We start from the raw sequence: 22465 nt of genomic DNA, 5'->3' as shown, positions 1-22465 counted from the left end.
GCGTGACCTGACGAGCACACCGGCTTTACAATGCATCCACGAATCTCCCTGACATACGGAGTCTAATTTATTAATGAAGAAAAATTTACACGTACTATCGACTGTCAGCTGGACCCGGAGAGTCTGACGGAATGTGATTTATAGCGAATGTTGTAATGCCGGTTTTGAATAACAGTAAAATTATTTGCTTAGTTATTAATTTAAAGCTTTTAAACTCATGAATAATACTGGGGACAAGGGATAAATTACCAATTGCACCAGCAAAGATATTACAGACAATCTCAGAGGAATTGGCCCACCCTGGGCTATTTGTTGAAGGGAAATGGCTGTCATGTTGAGGTTCTTGAGAAGACCGTTGTCCCCTGTGGAAAACACTGTGCTAACATACAGCCTCCCTCTGGAAGCGGCACTGTATGTGCAAACAAAGTGACACTCTGTTCCTGTTAGCTTGGCTGGGTTCTCCATTTTAGTGTACAGTACTTCAGTGGAAAGTCACATGCAGAGACATGTTGTTACTGGGTGTGTTAATGGCCGTTGGTGACGATGCTGTGTAATTAATCTCTATTGTGAGCTCAGGGAGAGAGAGTGCCTCATATTTCTCCAATGCATATTTCATCACGTTATTATTTGTTTCCGTGTGTTTGGGTTTTGGCAGATTAATTATTGTACTTGCATAAGTGATGCATTGTTTTTTTTTGTGCAGTGCAAGTCATAATTGTCTTTTTGCAGACACTTGCAGAAGTAATTCAGTACTGTACCTCTTCCACCGAGTGCAGAGCTCTGAAAGATTGCAGTAGTGTCTTAGGCCTGGAGATTAGAGACGTTTTGGTTGAGTTTGCCCTCTGAGTCTGAACGTTGCTCTGTCGCTCCGTCACAGAGAGTCTGAAAAGTTGGAAAAGCTGGAGAAGTTGGAGCGACAGGCGGTCCAGCAGACCAATCACATCAACAGCCACAGGAAGAGCCCCGCCCTGCAGCGGGTGGAGCAGGCGGTCAGGCAGGCACCCGGGGTGGAGGCGCAGGAGCAGGACCAAGCTCCGCCGGGCGAGCAGGAGCGTCGCGGCGACCGCAAGTCCAAGACTCCGCCCGCGGTCATCGGCGAGGCCGACGGCCCCTCAGGCCCCCCGCGGCCGGGCTCCATGGGGCCCGCGCACGGGAACGGCGTGCCGGCGGAGCAGAACGGGAACATGGTCTATAAGAGGGGGCTGGTCCCGCGCTTGGACACAGAGAGACAGGTGCAGAGGAAGACCACTCTCGCCCAGGTCCAGCACTGGGTCAGAGCACAGAAGAGTGAGCCCAAGAGGTCAGTCTCTTTCAGGTCCTCATGACCACATGCATCCTGTGAACACACGCACGCACGCACACACACATGCATGCACACACACATGTACACTGAGACACACGCACACACACACCCACTGAGGCCCATGCACACACACATAGATATATATGAACTCGCACACACACATACACATGGACATGCATACATGCACAGACACGGACGCACACTGATGCATTCAGACACGGTATTATTTCAAACCGTTACTTTTCTAGATGAAATGCGTGGAGAAATATGTTTGCAAACGGCTCCCTCTAGTGCTTATAATATGTAATACATTAACTTGACAGTACAATGCAGCACAAACCAGTGCACACATGCACATAAAGAATTTCATAAGTATAAGTTTAACTCCGTAGAGCCGTACTTGTGCATTTACTGAATTAATTGTTTTTTTTCACCTTAACCACTACCACATACTGCTGTGAACACCTTAACCACTACAACATACTACTGTAAACACCTCAACCTTTACAACATACTAAACATACTACTGTAAACACCTTAACCACTACAACATACTGCTGTGAACACCTCAACCACTACAACATACTACTGTAAACACCTTAACCACTACAACATACTACTGTAAACACCTTAACCACTACAACATACTGCTGTAAACACCTTAACCAATACAGCATACTACTGTAAACACCTTAACCACTACAACATACTAAACATACTACTGTAAACACCTTAACCACTACAACATACTACTGTAAACACCTTAACCACTACAACATACTAAACATACTACTGTAAACACCTTAACCACTACAACATACTACTGTAAACACCTCAACCACTACAACATACTACTGTAAACACCTTAAACACTACAACATACTAAACATACTACTGTAAACACCTTAACCACTAGAACATACTACTGTAAACACCTTAACCACTACAACATACTAAACATACTACTGTAAACACCTTAACCACTACAACATACTGCTGTAAACACCTTAACCACAACAACATACTGCTGTAAACATCTTAACCATTACAACATACTACTGTAAACACCTTAACCATTACAACATACTACTGTAAACACCTTAACCACTATAACATACTACTGTAAACACCTTAACCACTACAACATACTACTGTAAACACCTCAACCACTACAACATACTGCTGTAAACACCTTAACCACCATAACATACTGCTGTAAACATCTTAACCATTACAACATACTGCTGTAAACACCTTAACCATTACAACATACTGCTGTAAACACCTTAACCATTACAACATACTGCTGTAAACACCTTAACCACCATAACATACTACTGTAAACACCTTAACCACTACAACATACTACTGTAAACATCTTAACCATTACAACATACTACTGTAAACATCTTAACCATTACAACATACTGCTGTAAACATCTTAACCATTACAACATACTGCTGTAAACACCTTAACCATTACAACATACTACTGTAAACACCTTAACCACTACAACATACTGCTGTAAACACCTTAACCATTACAACATACGACTGTAAACACCTTAACCACTACAACATACTGCTGTAAACACCTTAACCACTACAACATACTGCTGTAAACATCTTAACCACAACAACATACTGCTGTAAACATCTTAACCATTACAACATACTACTGTAAACACCTTAACCATTACAACATACTACTGTAAACACCTTAACCACTATAACATACTACTGTAAACACCTCAACCACTACAACATACTGCTGTAAACACCTTAACCACCATAACATACTGCTGTAAACACCTCAACCATTACAACATACTGCTGTAAACACCTTAACCATTACAACATACTGCTGTAAACATCTTAACCATTACAACATACTGCTGTAAACACCTTAACCACTACAACATACTACTGTGAACATCCTCCCTGTCTTAGCACAGTCAGCTTGTGAAAGCCGGTAGCACAGCTTCTCTAGAACACAGAGGGCTGCAGTAGTCAAACTCCTGCCCTGGAGGGCTGCAGTATCTGCAGTTTCTGCGTGCCAGTTTAGGACAGGGAAACCAAAGTGTGAATTATTGAGCCAGTCAGTGACTTAAGTTATGCACTTTAATGCAATGTATCAAAATATAGCAGACACTGCAAGCCTGGGATTAAGATCCTGCCTCTAGATTAGACTGACCTGTCAGCTCAGTGCTCTTAACATTAAATATTGTAATTATTCTGAACTGTTTGGTATGGATATTCATGAAAGGAGTGTGAATAAGGACAGAAACAGGGGCAACTGATGCTCTCTCCTTGTGAATGCGCTGCATTCCCTCCTATTACCAAAGGGCACTTTGTTCACTAATAATAATGAATATTGATGAATATATTAATATATATAACTAAAAAAAAAAAACAATAAAGTACTTATACAGAAGCTTTTATACCCATCATTTATCATTTACCATTAGCCCAAATTACTTCACAGAAAATATTAAGGAAACATAAACCTGACATACTGAAATAAGGACGTAGGGCTGAGAGAAGGGAACCGTTTTGTTTCCTGGCCAGGTCTGCTGAATTGCATTCTGACTCTGTGCATAATCAATCGCCAACTCAGCTAACTCACCTCACCTGGTTTCTTGGGTCCAAATTGTGAGCTGAATCGTTAGCTGGGCAAAGTCAGCAGACCCTGTAGCATTCTGGGATGAGGCTTGGGAGAATGCTATTGAGCCCTGGTTCTCAAACCTTTTAATATCGGGACCCAAAATAGAAATGTAGTACCTTTCAGGGACCCGTCAAATACTCGCTCAGCCTAGTGGGCTCCGGACTCATTCCGGGCCTGGCTTCATACACACTCGCACACCATTGTTGGTCCATACACATAGTCTAGTGAAAGTGAGTTTGCCTTTAATACCCCCCCCCCCCCCCCCGCCTCTTCATTTCAGCATGCCGTCCTCCGAGCACACGCTCCCCCGCCGGACCCCGCCGATGCACCGGGGCGGCGCGGTGGAGGCCTACCAGTCGCTGCCGAAGACCACGCGGCTGTCGTCCGGCGGGAGCTCCCCGCAGGCGCCCCGCAACCTGCCCAGCGACTACAAGTACGCGGCGGACCGGCTGAGCCACTTCCGCATGAGCACCGGGGAGCGCTCGGCCTGGCGCGAGGGCACGGTGTGGCAGCTGTACGAGTGGCAGCAGCGGCAGCAGTACCGGCACGGCAGCCCCACCGCGCCCGTGTACACGCCCGCCCCGGACTACCAGGACCCCGCCGCCTTCCGCGCGCCGCTCGACACGCCCCGCTGCGTCTCCGTGCCGCCCTCGCCCTCCGACATCCCCCCGCCCGGCCCCCCGGCCAAGCCGCTGTCCCCCCGGAGGCCCCACACGCCGGCCGAGAGGGTGACCGTGCGGCCCCTGGACGAGATGCCCCCGGCCGACGTCCCCGCGTCCATCTCCCCCCTGCGCGTCAGGTCCCACGGCTCCAAGGTACATTACTGCAATGGCATTAATGCGCTCTTATCCACAGCGACGTGCAGCAAAGTGCAAAGTGCGTACCCACAACCGGGGATAAGTGCGCTGAAAGACCCTGGAGGGAAGTACAATTTCAACTGCTAACAGTACAACAAAGATAAGGACCTATTTGGTCATCGGAATTAATTCTTTATTTTTTTATTGTTTTTATAAATACCGCACCATGTAAATATATGAATAAACAGCCTACCTAGCCAAATAAAACTAGCAAAGGTATAATCCTAGCCAAAGGTAACACTGCACAGACACTCAAGACAGCTTCTTCTTTTTTTCCTTTTTTTTTTATAAGCTGTCGTAACAATAATAATAATGCATTGGCAGTACATAATTCCACATTTCATGATTTATAAGCCACCCCCGACTAGTGTAGCCCCCACCTGGTGAAGGAGCTTGTCTCTCTGGCTGTCCAGGCCTGCACAGTGATGATACCAGCCCTGCACACAGAGGCCCATCTGCAGTGTAGGCCTCACTACCTGCCCTTCTCCCCACACGTGATTGGTCCAGTTCTGCAAAAAAAGGCCACAGCCACCCTATCACAGCTCTGAAGCCCACCTCAGGGTCACAGACCTCGTATGAAGGAAACATTGCTGCTTTTGCAGCCTCTGATTATGAGAGAAGGTGAAGGAAAGGATGTTTATGTGAACGGCTGCCTTGTGCGATAGACATAACAACAGGGTGGTGCTTTATGGGTAGTTATCAAACGGTCTGTGGAGCAACTTTTGTTTGGCGTACCCTGTATCTTTTCAAGGTAATGTTTTTTCTTCTAGCTTCCTGTTTTGTCGGGTGTTGTTTTTTAAAGTGGTCTGTGGGCCTCTATGGACCATCATTAGCGTGTTTAATGTGATTATGGCCGGCTAGCGCCTGCCCTGGGCTACTCACCACCCTACAAGAAGCCTGTTTTTCAAATATCAGCACCATACATTTCTTCTGATCTCAAATTTAAATAAAAAACCTATTATGCAGCAAAAATACAGAGGCGTGGGAATATCGCTGGGTAGGCATGCACTGCCTTCCCTCTTGCTGGTAGCAAACAAATGTTATTTTAAGAGAGCAGTTTGGGGGATAATTTATGTGTAACTAATTAAATCTCTTGTTGTTTGTGTCCTTTTTACAGCTGTGATCATCGTGCCTTCAGAATTCTGTGTATCAAGCAAAAAGTGTTTAATCTGCAGAGCCTACTGGCTACTGCAACCACAGGCAGCCGCTACCATTCAGTCAGATAATAAGTGTAGAAGTGAATAATCTGAAGTGCTCTGTCTGGCCTTGGCTTTGGCTTTGGCTTTGGCTTTCATGCCAAGGTTTCCTGTGCCTGTGTCATTGAGGCCATGTGGAGATGTGCATTATTGGGGACTGTTACCTGGATGATAAAACGCTGGCACAGTAATGACCTGTTCCTACATATAGACTGCACTGTATTTAGCCACTAGCCCCGTCAGTAAATCAAGCCCGTTTTCTCCCTTACCTTGGGGTTTATTGTCCCTGCAGCGCTAATTTAGAGCTGCCGCTACACGTAGACCTATATATAATGATAAACTGCGCTGTAGGCCTGTTCAGTTCTGAATTGTACAAATGTAAGTGCAGTGTGTGGGAAAGATGGAGGGCAGGGTGCATGCAGGATTATCTTGTCCTGCTGTCTTGGTTTTAACTGGGTCAGGAGACGTTATTTTACCTGTGATACGCTGTAACTGGCAGGGATGAAGGGAAATAGATGGTGCTGACAGCAGTAATAGCTTCTCTTGGGCAGGGGCGTTAGGGCTGTAGGACTTTATCATAAAGGCGTATGACAAACCAGCAGCTCCATCTCGGGGTAGATTACTCCATCGAGGTGGAATGACGGGTCATATTTTTATGTGAATTCATGCCTTTATTTCACAGTCATGAATGGAAGAAATGGAATGGTTTTTTATCATAATAACATTTCAAATTGATTTTTCGAAATTCCATTAAGAAGAAAAAGCACGAAAGAAAGACCCGGGTGACATTTTCCATATTCCCTAATGCTGCCGATCATATGGATGTCTTTCTTATACAGGCCTGTTCAGTGAGCATATTAATACAAAGGCCGGCTGAAATCATCCAGCCCCGGGCTGATTCAGCTGTCAGGCCGTCGTGCTGGGGGTCTCGGTGTAGATGCAGGGGCGTAAAACCACACTTGGAGAGTGTGGATTATGGTTTCGTGACACGCAACAAGGAAGGACTTGTCGATATTTAGCTATTTAGAGGCGGCGTCCCTTTCCTTCCTGTTGTATGTTGCATTTTGTGGGTTACTTATGTACTTATAAGGCGCAGCTTCAATTACTTTTCTGTTATGTGGTCATGTGACCTGTGACCTGTAATGTTCCGCAGACGGCCCAGGTGGACCGACGCTCGATGCCGGCCATGGGCTACATCACCCACACAGTGAGCGCACCCAGCCTGCAGGGCAAAACGGTGAGGCCCCAAATCTCCCCTCTCCATTTCAGACTCCTCCTGAAGCCTCAGCACAAGCGGTGTAATTGTGTTGTGTTGTTGAGAAATTAAGGCATGCTATGCATTTAAAGACATTGCATTTAAATGGTGCTTTTGGTGCTTTCTTTAAAGCTCAAGCAAGGCTATGTGAATTATGAAATGTATGTGAAGACTCCTGATTGTGTGACATTATTTAAATGCAGGGGCTTGCTGTTGAATGGGGGTGGGATTATTGGAAGTATGGCCTGCACCATATTGACTCCACCCCAGGGCTGGTCCACATACCCTGGGTGATGCAGATCAGTGATTGGAGAGTGAGGCCACGTGAGCCCTAACATGGAGCTCAGCTTCCCCATTTAAACAACAACTTGATGATTTTCGAACCAATCGCAGCACAGTGTTTTGCTGTGGATAGTAAAGTCTCTTGATTTGCGATTGGCAGCGCATGGTAGCCCCGCCCGCAGTGGGACGCCTCACCTTCCAAGCACTAGAGCTGACTCGTCCTGCCCTCTTGCTCTCTGTCGCCGCTCTGGTGGAGCTCAGGGGATGTGAATAAACGCTCCTCTCTCTGCCCCTGTGTGGGGTCCCGGGGGGGGGGCCCCCTACAGCCGGAGGAGCTCACCCTGCTCCTGATTCAGCTCAGGAGGCACCAGGCTAAGATGGCCAGCGCGCGCGACGGTGCGCTAGCCCACCTGCAGCAGCTCAATGGCCCCTCTCTGCCCCGTCTCCAGGTGAGGGGGCCCAGCTGCCCCTGTGCCTGTGCATGGTGGGCCCTCCCACGCCCTGTCAGACGCCGCCGTGTTCTGCTCTGGCCGTGTCGTTAGCATGCGTCGCGCTCTACTGTCGTTGCTGCCGCCTGGTCCGAGGTGCGAGGTGCTTTAGGCTGCAGCTTCCGGGACTCTGACCTGCGCGTGCCCTGCCGTGACTGCGCTGCCCTGCTTCTCTGCCCTGTTATGCCTCTTTCTGCTGAAGTTTTGCTCTGAACTGCACTGAGGAGCTCATGTCAAAGCTTTAGCCTTTAAAGGCCGTAATGCACTGCATCTCTGATAATTATTGGCCGGATATGGCACAAAATGACTGATATTTGATACCTTGTGTCCCGGCAGTTCTAGACGTGCATGGAAAGTAGTTGTTAAATTTGTTTCTCATCTCATTACATGTTATAGGGGCACAGATGCCACTGGATGGTTGTGATAATACTAAGTATGGTTCTTCATTTCTTGAGTCTTCTTCCTCAACAGCATGGTATTATAGAGCCGGGGTTCCCAAACTGGGGTTCCAGAAGGATCTTTTCTCCGTGTGTTTCTTAATCTCCATGAAAGAGATGTCTCTCAAAGAGGGGAATATGGGGGTTCATCAGAATGATGACAATGCAAGGGTGTTTTTTTGGAGTTAATGGGGCGCAGAGCCAACTTGATGGCATTTAAGGGGAAATGCTGTGGTGGTATATGACATGACTATAGATTGGATCTCAGCCACTTCAGCCTACTGATGGCCTAAATAACACAGTTGTACTGATAACCTTACCAATGACTTTGATTCAGCACTGATTTTTTCTTACCCTAACAATAACTTAATCAGTAACTGATGATTACGCGACCATAGTTAGCACAGCTGTATAACTATGGGGCACTAAATCCTGTGCTGGTTATGAGTTCAGGCCATGTTCAGATCTCCACTGCTGCAGTGGACCCCTTTACACGGCCGGCAGTAATAATGGTCTTCTGTGCAGCTTGGAGTCATGTGATCTGTCTCTCCCCGTCCACTCCCCCTTCCCCCACCCGAAGGCCGATGACACTTACATCCAGCTGAAGAAGAACCTGGAGTATCTAGACCTGAAGGTGGGACCTGATTTAGCTGAGCTGCTCTCCCCTTCTTCTTCTCCTCCTCCTCCTCCTCCTCCTCCTCCTCTTTCTGTCCTCTGAGCTGCTCTCTGTAGGCCACATCCCTCTATACCGCCACCTGCAGATGTGACCTCTTCACACACCCCACGTCCTCTCTTCCTTATTGACATGCTCACTCTGTGCTTCTAAAAAACTTTGCTTAGCACTCTGACTTTTGGGGAGCCTTTGGGACATGCGTATTACTAATATGTATTAGCCGATTTGGATCAAGTAGGCTATGCGGGACGTTTGAAACCACAGTTCGGTACTGTGTGAGGTGCTAAACCGTTTTTCCTCTCTCGAGTCGCCAATCCGACATTACAGGAGATGTTTGTGTTACTGTGCATTGACGGGTTACAGAGTGATCAAACACGTCAAGTCATTTTGGGCGGTTTATTTGTGAGTTAATGAATGGTGGCACCAGCATGGTTTGCATGGCTTTGAACACATCACAGTGTGTGTAATACTGTGCATGTAGCATCGTACTGGCCAAGCACTTGGGAGATGAAGTGAGGAGCTGGGTGCTTTAATGTTGTGTTTCTCTTGACACTTGCCTTAAACTTTTTCTCCCGTATGGAAGGGCTGCCGAGAGTGCCCTCTGGTGGTGCCGTCTGCCAACAACAGCTCCAAAGCAAAAATAAAAGTCTTCCTCTCCTTTGGGTTTGCAGGTGTTATTAGATGTTCTAATAGCACTTAGCAGTGCTTCTGTAAACTGCTTCGGTGGAGAAATTTAATGAATCGGAGCCGTTTGTATTTCGGGTGCTTTTGGGCCATAGTTGACACTTGCAGGGCATAACCAGAATTTTCTTTTCCGTTTGAAACAGATCAAAAGTGTTGAACCTTTGATCACCGTGGTACGCAGTGTGTTACAAAACCCGACTCAAGGTTATCAGACCATTGTGAACGTAAGGATTTGTGCATACAAAGTCTGACCATTCCATTGCTTTCATGCGAGATCCTGGCTCAACCCGCCCCCCCCTGCACCCCCCCCCCCCTCCCGCCTGAACCATGGGAGGCCCGTTTGACCATGTGACATACCTGTGCCTGGGCTCAGAGATACCATACCCATCACTGCGGTGTGGATGGCGTGGTGTGGCAGGGTTTAGCTCTTCTCTGTTTGTGGAGGTGTGCTGTATAAACGCATGTGTAAGGCGTAGAGTTAACTGAAGGGCTTTTCTTATTGTTTTACTGGTTGTGTGAATTGAATAATGCTGGTTATATGTACTTTTGAGTTCCTCTCCTTAATATATCCCAGGAAAAGATGTTCCAGTTTTAATATCTTACTAAACACGGTCATTACTACAGGGCATTACTAATCCAGGGCTTTACTAATCCGGTGCATTGCTAATATAGGCCATTGCTAATACCCCAGCTATATGCCCCAACTGAACTGTGCCATATACTGTCATTTCTGATGGTTATGGAATTGTTAATCTGGGAATATTTTAAGGAGATTCTGTGTGTCATTATTTCTTCAGATTTCATGCTGTCACTGTCAGGAGAGTGGTTCTGTGGGTCATGTACATCTGTACTGTGTGTTGTCTCCTATGTGAAAGTATTCCATTCCAAAAAAAATTGCTTAGTTTCTTAGCATAGAACTGTTGCATTGTTGTATAATTTGTATGTTTTGTTTTTTTATAGATACCAGCAAGCTTACTGCTGACACATGATCATCTTTTTTTTGTGAATATATTTTAACTTTCTTCATTAAACATAAACCAGACACAAAATGGCAATTACTCAACAAAAATAGAGTTATATATATATCAGATAACTCAGATAACCACTCTGTGCAATTGTGGTGAGCAGAAAAGCATCTCAGAAAGGTCAACATGTTGAACCTAATGAAGTGCTCACTGAGTGTGTGTATCTATACGCACTTGCCCTAGAAATGTATATAAACATTTGCAAGCATACACATCACAAACATTCCATGACATGATCATAACTTCTTGAGTTGGAAAGGGAGATGACTTGTTGATATCGAAGTTATCTGCAGGGATTTGATTAGTGTTCTGGAAGTTTATACGGAAATTAATAAAATAATTCAGCCTTTTGCATTTGTATTCTGGCATTCACAGGTCACCGGACGTGAAACGTTAAAAGGCAGATCGATAAAACCAGTCAAAATAGCCGAGAGTGATGTCGATGTAAGTATGAATACGTCAGTGTACTCTAAGATGGCTGCTTTGGGGCGCAGCTCTACTTCTAACCCTGTGTCTCTTCTGCATCCTTTCTATTTTCACTGTGAAATTTTCAGCCTTTAAAAGTTCTGTTCTAGTCTAAATTCAGTAGTGCTCTCTCAGGCAGTCTGGTTAATACCTCTGCGAAATAATACTTGTTTTATCAAGTTTTTTTCTTTGTTTGTTGCTGTGTTCACAAAAGGCTGTTGAGGATCTGGGACTCTTTGTTATGTAGTAATGATGGTACATTGGAACAAACAAACAAACACACAGTTACGCTGTGGGGGAAACAGTGTATCTAACATCCACTCAGATTTTGCAATCAAGAGAGTATCAATGAGCGCCTTTACTTCCAGCTTTCAGTTTAAAGGGAAAAATGCATGCAGTGGGATTTCATCGTTTGAGCTCTTAAATTTTTCAGTTTGATATTTGTAATCCCATTTTTCTTTTTTCTTTTTTTTTTGCTTTGTTTTGTTTTTCTTTTTTGTGCTATCGGAGGTAAATAATTTGGAAATCTTGGCTTTCTCATCATCGACATTGTTCCAGTTTAACAATTTATAAGAATGTGGGTGAAATTGTCTGAACGATGAATATTTAATGTAATTAAAACAACAATATACTGCAGTGAAATAAAAACATGTTAATTATTAATTGACTGGAATCGTAAATAGAGTAGCTTTGAGAACACTAGCTGAGCGAGAGGCTGAAATCTAGGCAGGCAGACGCTCAAGTGGGCTTCTTTTATTTTTATTCAGCTCATTTTTGTTTTATTAAACACTTCTAACCCACTTTCTTGGATTGAAATAATTTTTGTCACTTTCAATAAATCACGTGGCCATAAATACCCACTGAAAGAGTATAATATCAGATGTGTGGCCTTGCATTTCTAGGCCCCTGGATTAGTTATCTCCCAGACAAAGCTAAGGGGATTCTGGAGAGGAAAACTGGGTTAGTTTTCATATCTGCGATACATTATTCCCAGCTGATGGAGAGAATCTCACACATATAATGGTAGTATTTTTGGAATTGCTTTCAAGTGAATTCATAAGAAATGTAAAAACTGCGAGCTTTTCACAACAGTCATGGCAGCAGAGAAGCATACTGAAGACCCTCTCACCACTTCTTTATGTTGCTTAGATCTCATCAGATCTGTGTTATAGGCCCTTTGCAAATCTTAGCACTCCACTTAAACAGTGTTTAATATTCGACAAGTTGCCAGGTTAGTTGATAATGCTTTTAATGGTAGTGGACTATGTTAACAGGACAGTTGATTCTAAGCACTTATTTTTACTTTACTTTATTTCTGTAGTACTGCAACTTTCATAATCTGGCTGAATGTGAAACCAAGGTAGTTCATTTTGTGAATCGCTCTGGATAAGATCATCTGCGAAGTGAATGTAATATAGCTGTATAATCTTAATAGATTATAAAGACAATGTATTATAATAGTTATTTGTGGACTTGTGTTTGTCCCCTAGGTGAAGTTGAGCCGGTTGTGTGAACAAGACAAGAACCTTCAGGAGCTGGAGACCAGGATTCGCACACTGAAGGAGGATAAGGTGCCGTACAGATGCTACAGACACACTACAGACACCGCCCTCCATGTTCACACGCAGTACTGACCTGGCCCTCTGTATGAGGTGACGTGCATTTGGGTGTGGTTACTGTGTTCATACATGAGTGTAGAGCACTGGAAACACTGAGCAGGCTCACTGGAACATGTCTCTGTCCGAGTGATGTGTCCATACGACACTGTGCCTCTCATTACTCTGCCAGGACAAGCTGGAGTCCGTGCTGGACGTGTCCCACCAGCAGATGGAGCAGTACCGGGACCAGCCGGCCCACGCCGAGAAGATCGCCTACCAGCAGAGGCTGCTGCAGGAAGACGTGGTGCACATCCGCGCAGAGATCTCCCAGGTCTCCACGGTGAGACACCGCTGATGGCTTTCACATATTTATTTAATACGGGGTTTGAATATTCTTCCCGGTTATTATACCTTCTCTTCCTCCATTGAATAGTGTGCCATTCTCTGCACGTCCGTCTTGGGTTCAGAATGGCCCGTGTCTGTAGGCATCTGTAGAGAGCTGGACTGCAGAGTGAGAATGGAGGCTGTTGCAGGGATACGACTGGAGATTCTGTTTTGAATTCTGAATAAAAATTAAAGAAAACATTTTAATAGATTGTACATAAAATAAGAAATACAGGCACTCGAAAAATACTGATTTTTTTTTCAGCGGCAATGACAGGCCTGTAAGTACCAACATTTGTGCACTGCAGTACTGGGGTTGCGAAGTAAAACAAACTCATTTTTAAATAAGTAAAAGTTTATTTTTGTGAATATTAAAAAAAACATTTGAAAAGACTGGCCTCACCTCGGAGTACTCCCATAGATGCCCTCTCCGTGTGCTTCTCTCTGGGGCTTTCATAACGGAGAGCCTGACTGCAGCTGCTTTCTACTTTCTGCTTACGCCCAGGGCTTGGAGCTTCGCCAATCCCTCTGAGATCCCACCAACAAAAACAGAATGAAACTAGCTGTAATGATTATCGCTCGATTAATTTTTATGCTACAAGTGCATTTTAATATCAAAATCAGAAGGGTTTACACAGTTTACAACAACTTTTAGCAATATATACCAGGACTTAAAACATTCTGTTTCCATAACTACATTTAAAAGACTATCAGCCCCAAACATTCACAAGTGTAGGAAATTGGTTATAAAATATGGGATTGAGTTTTTGTCCATTATTCATACGTGATATGTTTGCACGGTGTCTATGCCCATGTGTTTTCTGAAGCTCACTTAATTTCTTCCTTGTGCCTGTGCCCAACTGGCTGTTAAGCTGTTCCTTCTTTGTAGCTGACTGTAGTGTATTTACTGTGACTGACCATTTTTTTTACAGACTGACTGGACTCTTTGTAATGTGACTGACTGGCTTTTTTTTTCTTTTTTTACAGAGAATGACTACTTTATATTTTGTCTGACTGACAGTGTTTTTAATAGAGGCTGACTACTTTATATTGTGGCTGACTGAATGTTTTGTCCTGTGTCTGACTGGCTGCTGGACTGTGTACAATGCAGGAGATGGAGAACGCGTGGAATGAATACGGCCGGCTGGAGATGGACCTGGACCAGCTGAGGGGGGCCCTGCAAGACCAGATGAATAGAACCATCCTCTCCCAGGTCAGTGCCCTGCTGGATAGAATGGCCAGAACCAAACCAGGAATCACTGAGAATGTGTTCATCTGGTTGGTCTTCTGATCTGCAGTGATAAACAGGGTCACTTGGATGCTGCTGGGTGGCTCATCCTGCTAAGACACAGTATCTGTATGCCCCCTGAATCCTGACCACAGCGGTTTTTCCATTTCTTAAGACTGGGCATAAGTGACTGTAGCTCTTCCCTGGGGACATAAGACTGTAGCTCTTCTCTGGGGACAAAAGACTGTAGCTCTTCTCTGGGGTCATAAGACTGTAGCTCTTCTCTGGGGTCATAAGACTGTAGCTCTTCTCTGGGGACATAAGACTGTAGCTCTTCTCTGGGGTCATAAGACTGTAGCTCCTCTCTGGGGACATAAGACTGCAGCTCCTCTCTGGGGACATAAAAGACTGTAGCTCTTCTCTGGGGACATAAAAGACTGTAGTTCTGCCCTGGGGACGTAAGACTGTAGTTCTGCCCTGGGGACGTAAGACTGGAGTTCTGCCCTGGGGACGTAAGACTGTAGTTCTGCCCTGGGGACGTAAGACTGGAGTTCTGCCCACTCCTCCAGCACAATGACTGCAGCTGCCATGAGGTTTAAAATGGGTCAGGTGAAAGTTGGGAGTCCTCTGTGCTGGGCTTGGTTTATCTTACCCTTAAACCATGATCTTTTCCCATGATGCCTAAAAGGCTGAGATTGCGCAGGTGTAGCTCCTGTGTCTGCGAGCCGTGTGTATGTGTCAGAGGTGAGCTCACCTGCTCCCGGGGCTGTGTGTGTCGTACGCAGCTGGAGAAAGAGCAGATGAGGAGGGAGCTCTGGAGGGTGGAGGACGTGCTGGCTGGCCTCAGCTCCAGCAAAGCCAACTACAGAGTCACCATAGACTCTATGAAGAACCCAGGTGAGCTCACTGCCTACTGCCTCTGCTATGGGAAGACAGGCTTTTCTCAGTCATATTTAGTCGGAACATATGGCAGACCTAATCGGCACCGTACCCTAATCAAGCTTGACTTGCACTTTCTGTGGAATATTTATTTAGATTCGTACTTTATTTGTCCCAATGAGACATTTGTATTGGACGTTCGAGTGCAGGAGTGTACAGAAGACTGGAATACAGTGGAGGGTAAAATTACATTACATTACATATTATTTAGGTGATGCTTTGATCCAAAGTGACATACAGTTGATTAGATTAAGCAGGGGACAAACCTGCTAAGGGCCTTACTCAAGGGCCCAATAGCTGTGCAAATGTTATTGTCGCTTATTGAACAGCCAACCATGCGGGTCCCAGTCATGTACCTTAACCAACAGGCTACCCCTGTGCTGTTCTGCAGTTACACTGAAGATGTGTGTGTATGTGTGTGTATGTGTGTTTGTGCGTGTGTGTATGCGTGTGTGTATGTGTGTTTGTGTTTGTGTATGTGTCTGTGTGTGTGTGTGTGCGTGTATGCATGTGTATGTGTGTGTGTGTGTGTGTATGTGTGTTTGTGCGTGTGTGTATGCGTGTGTGTATGTGTGTATGTGTGTTTGTGTTTGTGTGCGTGCATGTGTGCGTGCGCGTGCGTGTGCATGTGTGCGTCTCTTCAGAGAGGAAACTCGTGCCTTCAGCCTCGTCCTCAGTGCCTTCTCAGTGTGTCAGTGCGCCTGCAGGGGAGACCGGCCCCGCCCTCAGACATGCACAGCCAGCCAATGACAGCAAGCCTTTGCAGCACCTGGCCCTGGACCCCCAGGGCCTGCTGCTCCACAAATCTGTGCCAAAGTGGGTGAGTGACTCCAGGGACCAAAGCCTATCTTCATTTCTTTATTTTAAAGGGAAGCAAATTGCCCTCTCATTTCAGCCCTTACATTAGGACCAGACACAGTGACTTGACATTGTGATATATGCAGATGAGAACCTCTTAAACACAACCCCTAAAATGTCACTGCAGGCTTTTTCTTGTCTCATCATAACTGAAAAACCATTTTATGAATGCAGTTATTCTTACATGTCAACCTTTCAGGGCTCCAAAATGCTTCTATTTGAAAATTTAAAATTGATGCGTGTTTAGGGGCACATCTACTAATTTGGATGCATTAGTGTGCTCCTACATTTTTCAAATATGAAAATATAAAGGATAGCATGGAGTCTGGTCTTTATTTAATCAGTAAGTCTCACTGAGATGAGACTACTTTGGGCTAAAATCCTCTACCGTTAATTCTGTTACCTGGCAAATACCTGAGCCATAAACGCTGTCATATTGTCATTGAGAAAAATGTTTTTGAGCGTTGACGCAGTCCGGTGTCTGCCTGCCCGGTCCTCAGGCAGAGGAAGACGCCCCACCCCGCCCCCCCCTGCCGCAGGTGTACAGCCCTGAGGAGCACCCCCCCGCCGTGCCCCCCCTGCCCAAGGAGACGTCTGTCATCAGACACATGTCCGTCCGTGGCCTCAAACGCCAGTCCGACGAGAGGAAACGTGACAGGGAGATCGGCCACTGCGTCAACGGCGACTACAAGGTGCGTATCGCTAGCCGCTAACTGCTAACCGCTAACACCGGTGGGTCGGTGCCAGAGGGCTCCTCTCTCAGCCGGTCGGCGCTGTGCTGAGCTGAGGTCTGTTTGTGTTTGTTTGTGGGGCGCCAGGTGGAGCTGCGCTCGTACCTTAGCGAGCCTGAGCTGCTGGGAGTGGGGGTCGGCTCCAGACCGATGGGGCCCGAGGCAGGGTACCAGACCCTGCCCAGCAGAGGTAAGTCAGGGCCCCTGGGTACACAGGCCTACTGCCTCCTTCACAGCAGGGACACACGAAGCAAACATGTTTACGTACTTGAGCCCAGTAGCTGGCAGCCGACACAATATGAAGCACTGTTTCGATGTCCAGGCTGTTTGTTGCACGGCATACTGTGTGTGGCGAGCAGTAGAAAGCCAGGGACACACCTTCTCCTGTGTTTTTCTGTCAGGGCTGGCTGGCTTTTCCTCGAGACCGAATCAGTCCTCAAACATCTCGTCCTACGTCACGCTCAGAAGAGGAGTCACGGCCTCCATCCTGAAGGTGAGGCTCAGGGCGGAGCAGCTCTGGGCCTGTGAGGTGGCCTAAGATGGCCTGCTTCAGGGGCACAGTGTTTAAACAGAGGGGCGTATGGTGCTGCTTTTAATAAGTCTCACCTTGTACTGAGAATGCCCTTCTCTTGGCCTGTTTGCACAGCTGACAGGACCTGGCACGACTGGACGTAGCATTCTGTACAAAGCGCTGATCCTATAAAGACCTGTTTTTAGAGCCTGTTAGAATGGCTGTGTAATGTTATTGAATGTTTGCTGTCATGTTACATTAATGTTATTGAAAGATTGCTGTAATGTTTTCATGTTAGCATGCCAACAGCACACTAGTTTTTCTCCTTTTCTACTCTGTATTCTAGAGAAGTGTCATTTCTTCTCCTTGTTTGCTCACTTCCCTTTTCCCCTTTCCCTGTGTGTCATACTGCATCAATGCCTTCCCTTTCTTTTCTCCTCCTCTCACTTCTGTCTCTCTTCTGGCTATCTGCCTTTCCGTCTAAATCCATCCCTTTTTTTCTGACTTTTTCTGGTTCACTGTTGCTGTTTTACTCTCTTCTCTTTTCCTCTTCTCCACCAATCCTTCTCTCTCTCCTTATCTTCCCCCTACCTCCTTGCTCTGTCCTCTCCTTCTCTCTCCCTCTCTCTGTGTAAAGTCCTCCTCCCCCCCCTCTCTCCCTCTCTCTCTCTGTAATGTCCTCCTTTCTCTCCCTCTCTCTGTGTAATGTCCTCTCTCTCTCTCTCTCTCTCTCTCTGTAATGTCCTCCCTCTCTCTCTCTCTCTCTCTCTCTCTCTCTCTCTCTCTCTGTGTAATGTCGTCCCTCTCTCTCTCTGTGTAATGTCCTCTCTCTCCCTCTCTCTCTGTAATATTCTCCACTCCCTCTCTCTCTGTAATGTCCTCTCTCTCCCTTACTCTGTGTAATGTCCTCTCTCTCTCTCTCTCTCTCTCTCTCTCTCTCTCTCTCTCTCTCTGTAATGTCCTCCCTCTCTCTCTCTCTCTCTCTCTCTGTGTAATGTCGTCCCTCTCTCTCTCTGTGTAATGTCCTCTCTCTCTGTAATATTCTCCTCTTCCTCTCTCTCTGTAATGTCCTCTCTCCCCCTCTCCCTCTCCCTGTGTGTAATGTCCTCTCTCCCTCTCTCTGTGTAATGTCCTCTCTCTCTCTCTCTCTCCCTGTGTGTAATGTCCTCTCTCCCTCCCTCTCTCTGTGTAATGTCCTCTCTCCCTCTCTCTGTGTAATGTCCTCTCTCCCTCTCTCCCTGTGTGTAATGTCCTCTCTCCCTCTCTCTCTCTGTGTAATGTCCTCCCTCTCTCTCTCTCTCTCCCTGTGTGTAATGTCCTCTCCCTCTCTCTCTCGTGCTCCCTCAGGAGAGACCGAAGAGTGCCTTGGAGCGGCTGTACTCGGGCGAGGCGGTGCCTCGGGGCCGCATGAGCGCTGACGAGCAGCTGGAGAGGATGAAGAGGCAGCAGAAGGCACTGGTGCGACAGCGCAAGAGGACCCTGAGCCAGGGAGAGCGGCAGTGCTCTTCCTCCCGCACCTCGTCCTCCTCACGCCCCCTCTCCGCTGACCTGGGCTCAGTACGTTAGAGCTGCCCACACTCCCAGTGCTTAAAGACATTATGCCTTCGTCAGTTAGCATCCCCGTCAGGTGCCTTCAGTGTTAAGGGTTAGGGCTTAGCCATTACGTGTTCATCAGTTAGCATCTCCGTCAGGTGCCTTCAGTGTTAAGGGTAGGGCTTAGCCATTACGCGTTCCTCAGTTAGCATCTCCGTCAGGTGCCTTCAGTGTTAAGGGTAGGGCTTAGCCATTACGCATTCATCAGTTAGCATCTCCGTCAGGTGCCTTCAGTGTTAAGGGTAGGGCTTAGCTAGCTGGTACAGCAGGTAAGTGGGTTTGTGGGAAGTGTCAGCGGTGAAATATGTGAAGTGAGTCACGGAGAGATGGGGAGATTTCTCCTCTTGTTGCGGGGCTTCTGAGTGCACTGCTAAGTGAAGAATAAGAAAGTAATTTGGCTTTAATAAGCCTAGCTGTAAGAAAAAAAAAAAAACTGCTAATCTTTCTCTAAATTTCAGATATAGTGCAAACCGTGATCAAAGCAGTTATATTAAAGCCTGAATCAGGCAGATTTATAATGCGGGAGATTCAGAGGTCACTCGGCAGGCCCAAAGGTCATTCATACTGCATGTGAACATACTCTGCCTTCCCAGATACTGGAGGCTGTTAAACATTTTTTAAGTATAATACAGGAAGCTTGTTTCACAGGCTGAGTGCATCTCCAACAAGATGAAACTCCTTTTCTCCTCGATGGCTTCTGCTTTGCTCTAATGTGAGTGAATGTGAGCTGTGTGGTGTCCCCCCCAGCCCTGCTCTGCTGTGTCATCCTAACCGGGCTCAGGTGATTGGTGTAGCTGGGGGGTGATTTTCCATCATTCATCTTGCTGTGTCTCACACTCTTCCTGCTCCATAGCCAATGGGGAATGTGCGTCTGTGTGATGTCACGGCAGTGCTCCGCCTGTTGCTGTGACATCAAAGCAGCGTTAGGAGAGTGACACTTGTTGCCCTCCCCCAAAAAACACCAAACCACAACACTGCTCAAGCTCTCAGGCTCCGTTGCATTTCGACATTCATTCATTAGTTCATAAATCATCCACGCATTTGTTAATTGTAGCTTGTTTTCATTGGCTTTCTAATGCGGATCCTGTCGTACGCGTAGTGATGAGATTGATGATAACCTCTAACCAGATCACTGTGTGTCCAGGCTGAATTGTGCTACTGGCGTAAGGGTGCCGCGGGGAGGGGGAGATTTGCACTTTACATATAAAATGTAACCATTTTTGATTCAAATAACCAGAGCTTCATTTTCATGGCAACATCTTGCTTTTAACATAAAGTTGCACTTTGAATTGACTTGTGAGTGTGTTGGCTAACTGACACGGTGACAGCTCACTCCCACGCGTTTATGCTGTGGAGCACTAAGCATTTTGGCTGTTTTAATTCAGATTTTTTTTGTTCTTCATATTGTAAAAACTAGGCTATATAAGCCCTGTTGTACCTTCATGTCAGGAAATCATTTCAGCTTGTTAGTGTTTGCAAACCGGGAGCCATATCCGGGCACTGTGGCCTCCTTCTTCTGAGCACTTGCTGGAGAAGGCACGTGAGTAGAGAGGTGAAACTGCACTGGCCGTAGTGTCACCAGCTGCTCGTGTTATTCAATAGCAGCCTATGCCTGTGTCACTCCTTCATAACAATCAGCTCCATGCATGTAGGCTAACTTGTAGCCGTTAGCTAACTGTAATGGCTATATCCTTCCAATGGAATACCCAATTGTACTACTCATACTTTTCATTTTTTTTTATGAAATGTAGTGGTTTGCTCTCAGCAAATAAATTAACAAATAAAATGATATAGTTGTGAATAAAAGTGGCCTGTGTGTTTATTGATGTTTTGAACATGCATTTGAGGGGTTTCTGTGATACTTGGTTTTCTTCAGTAAGCACAATGATGCCTGGTACACAGTGTTCATTAAACGTGCGCGCTTGGCTTTGAGAGCTTGGGCATTTACACACGTTGTCTCAGTTCAGTCTGGATAAAATGCTCCTGTACTTCTACGCATGTTTTATTCTTCCTTACACATCCTATTCATTTCAACAACCCCTGAACTCAACATAAATCAGAAATATTTATATGCTCAGTCATAAAATAGACCAAGGAAAACATAAAATATAAAAAAGAAAAAATATACTACTTAGAGGAAAGGGTGAAATTGCATTGCTGTTAGATTGACTACAGGACACAGACTCTGTCTCAGGGGAGGGCAGCTTGTCACATATCAGGCCTGTGTGTTCACTTCTGTTTTTAAGTTCAACTATATTTCATGGTGGATATATGAGTTTGTGCCTGCCATACTTTCATGCAAAAGCCTGTATTGTTTATAAGGAGAAAGAGGGGCTGGAATTCTGCTCATAAGGGTTGGACTGGTGGATTCATTGCCAGAACACTGATGCTGTTTCAGCACATGCTCAGAGGCGCTCCTCTGGGTGTTTGTGAATGAAAGTAGAAGTGTATGGTCACTGGTGTAAAATAAGGTAGAATTGGCAGGGTGTACGACTAATGCAAAAACCTAAATGGCTTATTAGGATTCATTTGTGTCTGCGTGGGTTTCCTCCCACAGTCCAAAGACATGCAGGTTAGGTTGATTGGAGAGTCTAAATTGCCCGTGGGAATGAGTGTGTGAGTGAATGGTGTGTGTGCCCTGTGATGGACTGGCGACCCGTCCAGAGTGTATTCCTGCCTTTCACCCAATGTATGCTGGGATAGGCTCCAGCCCCCCTGCGACCCTGTTCAGGAGAAGCGGGTTAAGGTGATGGATGGATGGATTCAAAATGTTGAAAAATGTTTGTAGTTATTCTGTGCATATGTACCTTCACATGATTGTTAATGTTATGATTACATTGATAAAAAGTTATTTTTTCTTATATTTCTGTTAAATGTAGGACAACTTTTTTTATTTTCATTTTATACATAATCTTCAATATTAGTGTCTATATGTACAATAGGTATCAGTTAATGTATTCATGATATAGGCACAAAATGTATGATTCACGCCTGCTTTTCACATTTTGAAACCGTCTATCCGAGACTAATAGATAACGTTGCAGTTTACACTTTCGTTTTTCTTAAGAATGTAGAGCTCAAATATAAGTTACAGTTGCACAGAAAAGTGGTTTGCCACAGTTAAGGCTCTCTGCCTGGATCGGAGCCGCCCGGGTATGTGATGTGCATGTGTTAATATGGAGGTCCATGGCCCGGTGGTCACACTGGGGCTGTTCAGAATCACCCCTCTACGCCCTGTGGTCTGTGTACACTGGACATGCAGCAGCAGGAAGGTAACTGAGGATGGGTATAGT

The 22465-nt window shown here is 45.8% G+C and overlaps 1 protein-coding gene across 15 annotated transcripts in view; it reads left to right on the top strand.

Moving 5' to 3' along the window:
• Window positions 1–22465, top strand: part of LOC133130992 (pleckstrin homology domain-containing family A member 7-like) — a 113763-nt gene that overhangs the window by 82806 nt on the left and 8492 nt on the right. For 3 of the 15 annotated variants that reach the window (XM_061246048.1, XM_061246047.1, XM_061246041.1), the window contains exons 10-23: window positions 878–1300; window positions 4249–4783; window positions 7175–7258; window positions 9064–9117; window positions 11241–11309; window positions 12821–12901; window positions 13119–13268; window positions 14424–14525; window positions 15326–15437; window positions 16124–16299; window positions 16838–17029; window positions 17156–17258; window positions 17470–17561; window positions 18927–19136. In XM_061246048.1, coding sequence (XP_061102032.1) covers window positions 878–1300; window positions 4249–4783; window positions 7175–7258; window positions 9064–9117; window positions 11241–11309; window positions 12821–12901; window positions 13119–13268; window positions 14424–14525; window positions 15326–15437; window positions 16124–16299; window positions 16838–17029; window positions 17156–17258; window positions 17470–17561; window positions 18927–19136 — 2383 coding nt within the window. Of the gene's footprint in view, window positions 1–877; window positions 1301–4248; window positions 4784–7174; window positions 7259–7884; window positions 8008–9063; window positions 9118–9983; window positions 10065–10800; window positions 10843–11240; window positions 11310–12820; window positions 12902–13118; window positions 13269–14423; window positions 14526–15325; window positions 15438–16123; window positions 16300–16837; window positions 17030–17155; window positions 17259–17469; window positions 17562–18926; window positions 19137–22465 lie in introns of those variants that run through there. The other 12 variants (XM_061246035.1, XM_061246034.1, XM_061246046.1 and 9 more) reach the window with 9 other exon arrangements.

Source organism: Conger conger, chromosome 6 (assembly GCF_963514075.1).
Source record: "Conger conger chromosome 6, fConCon1.1, whole genome shotgun sequence".
Lineage (NCBI taxonomy): Eukaryota > Metazoa > Chordata > Actinopteri > Anguilliformes > Congridae > Conger > Conger conger.
This window is presented reverse-complemented; position numbering and strand designations above follow the sequence as displayed.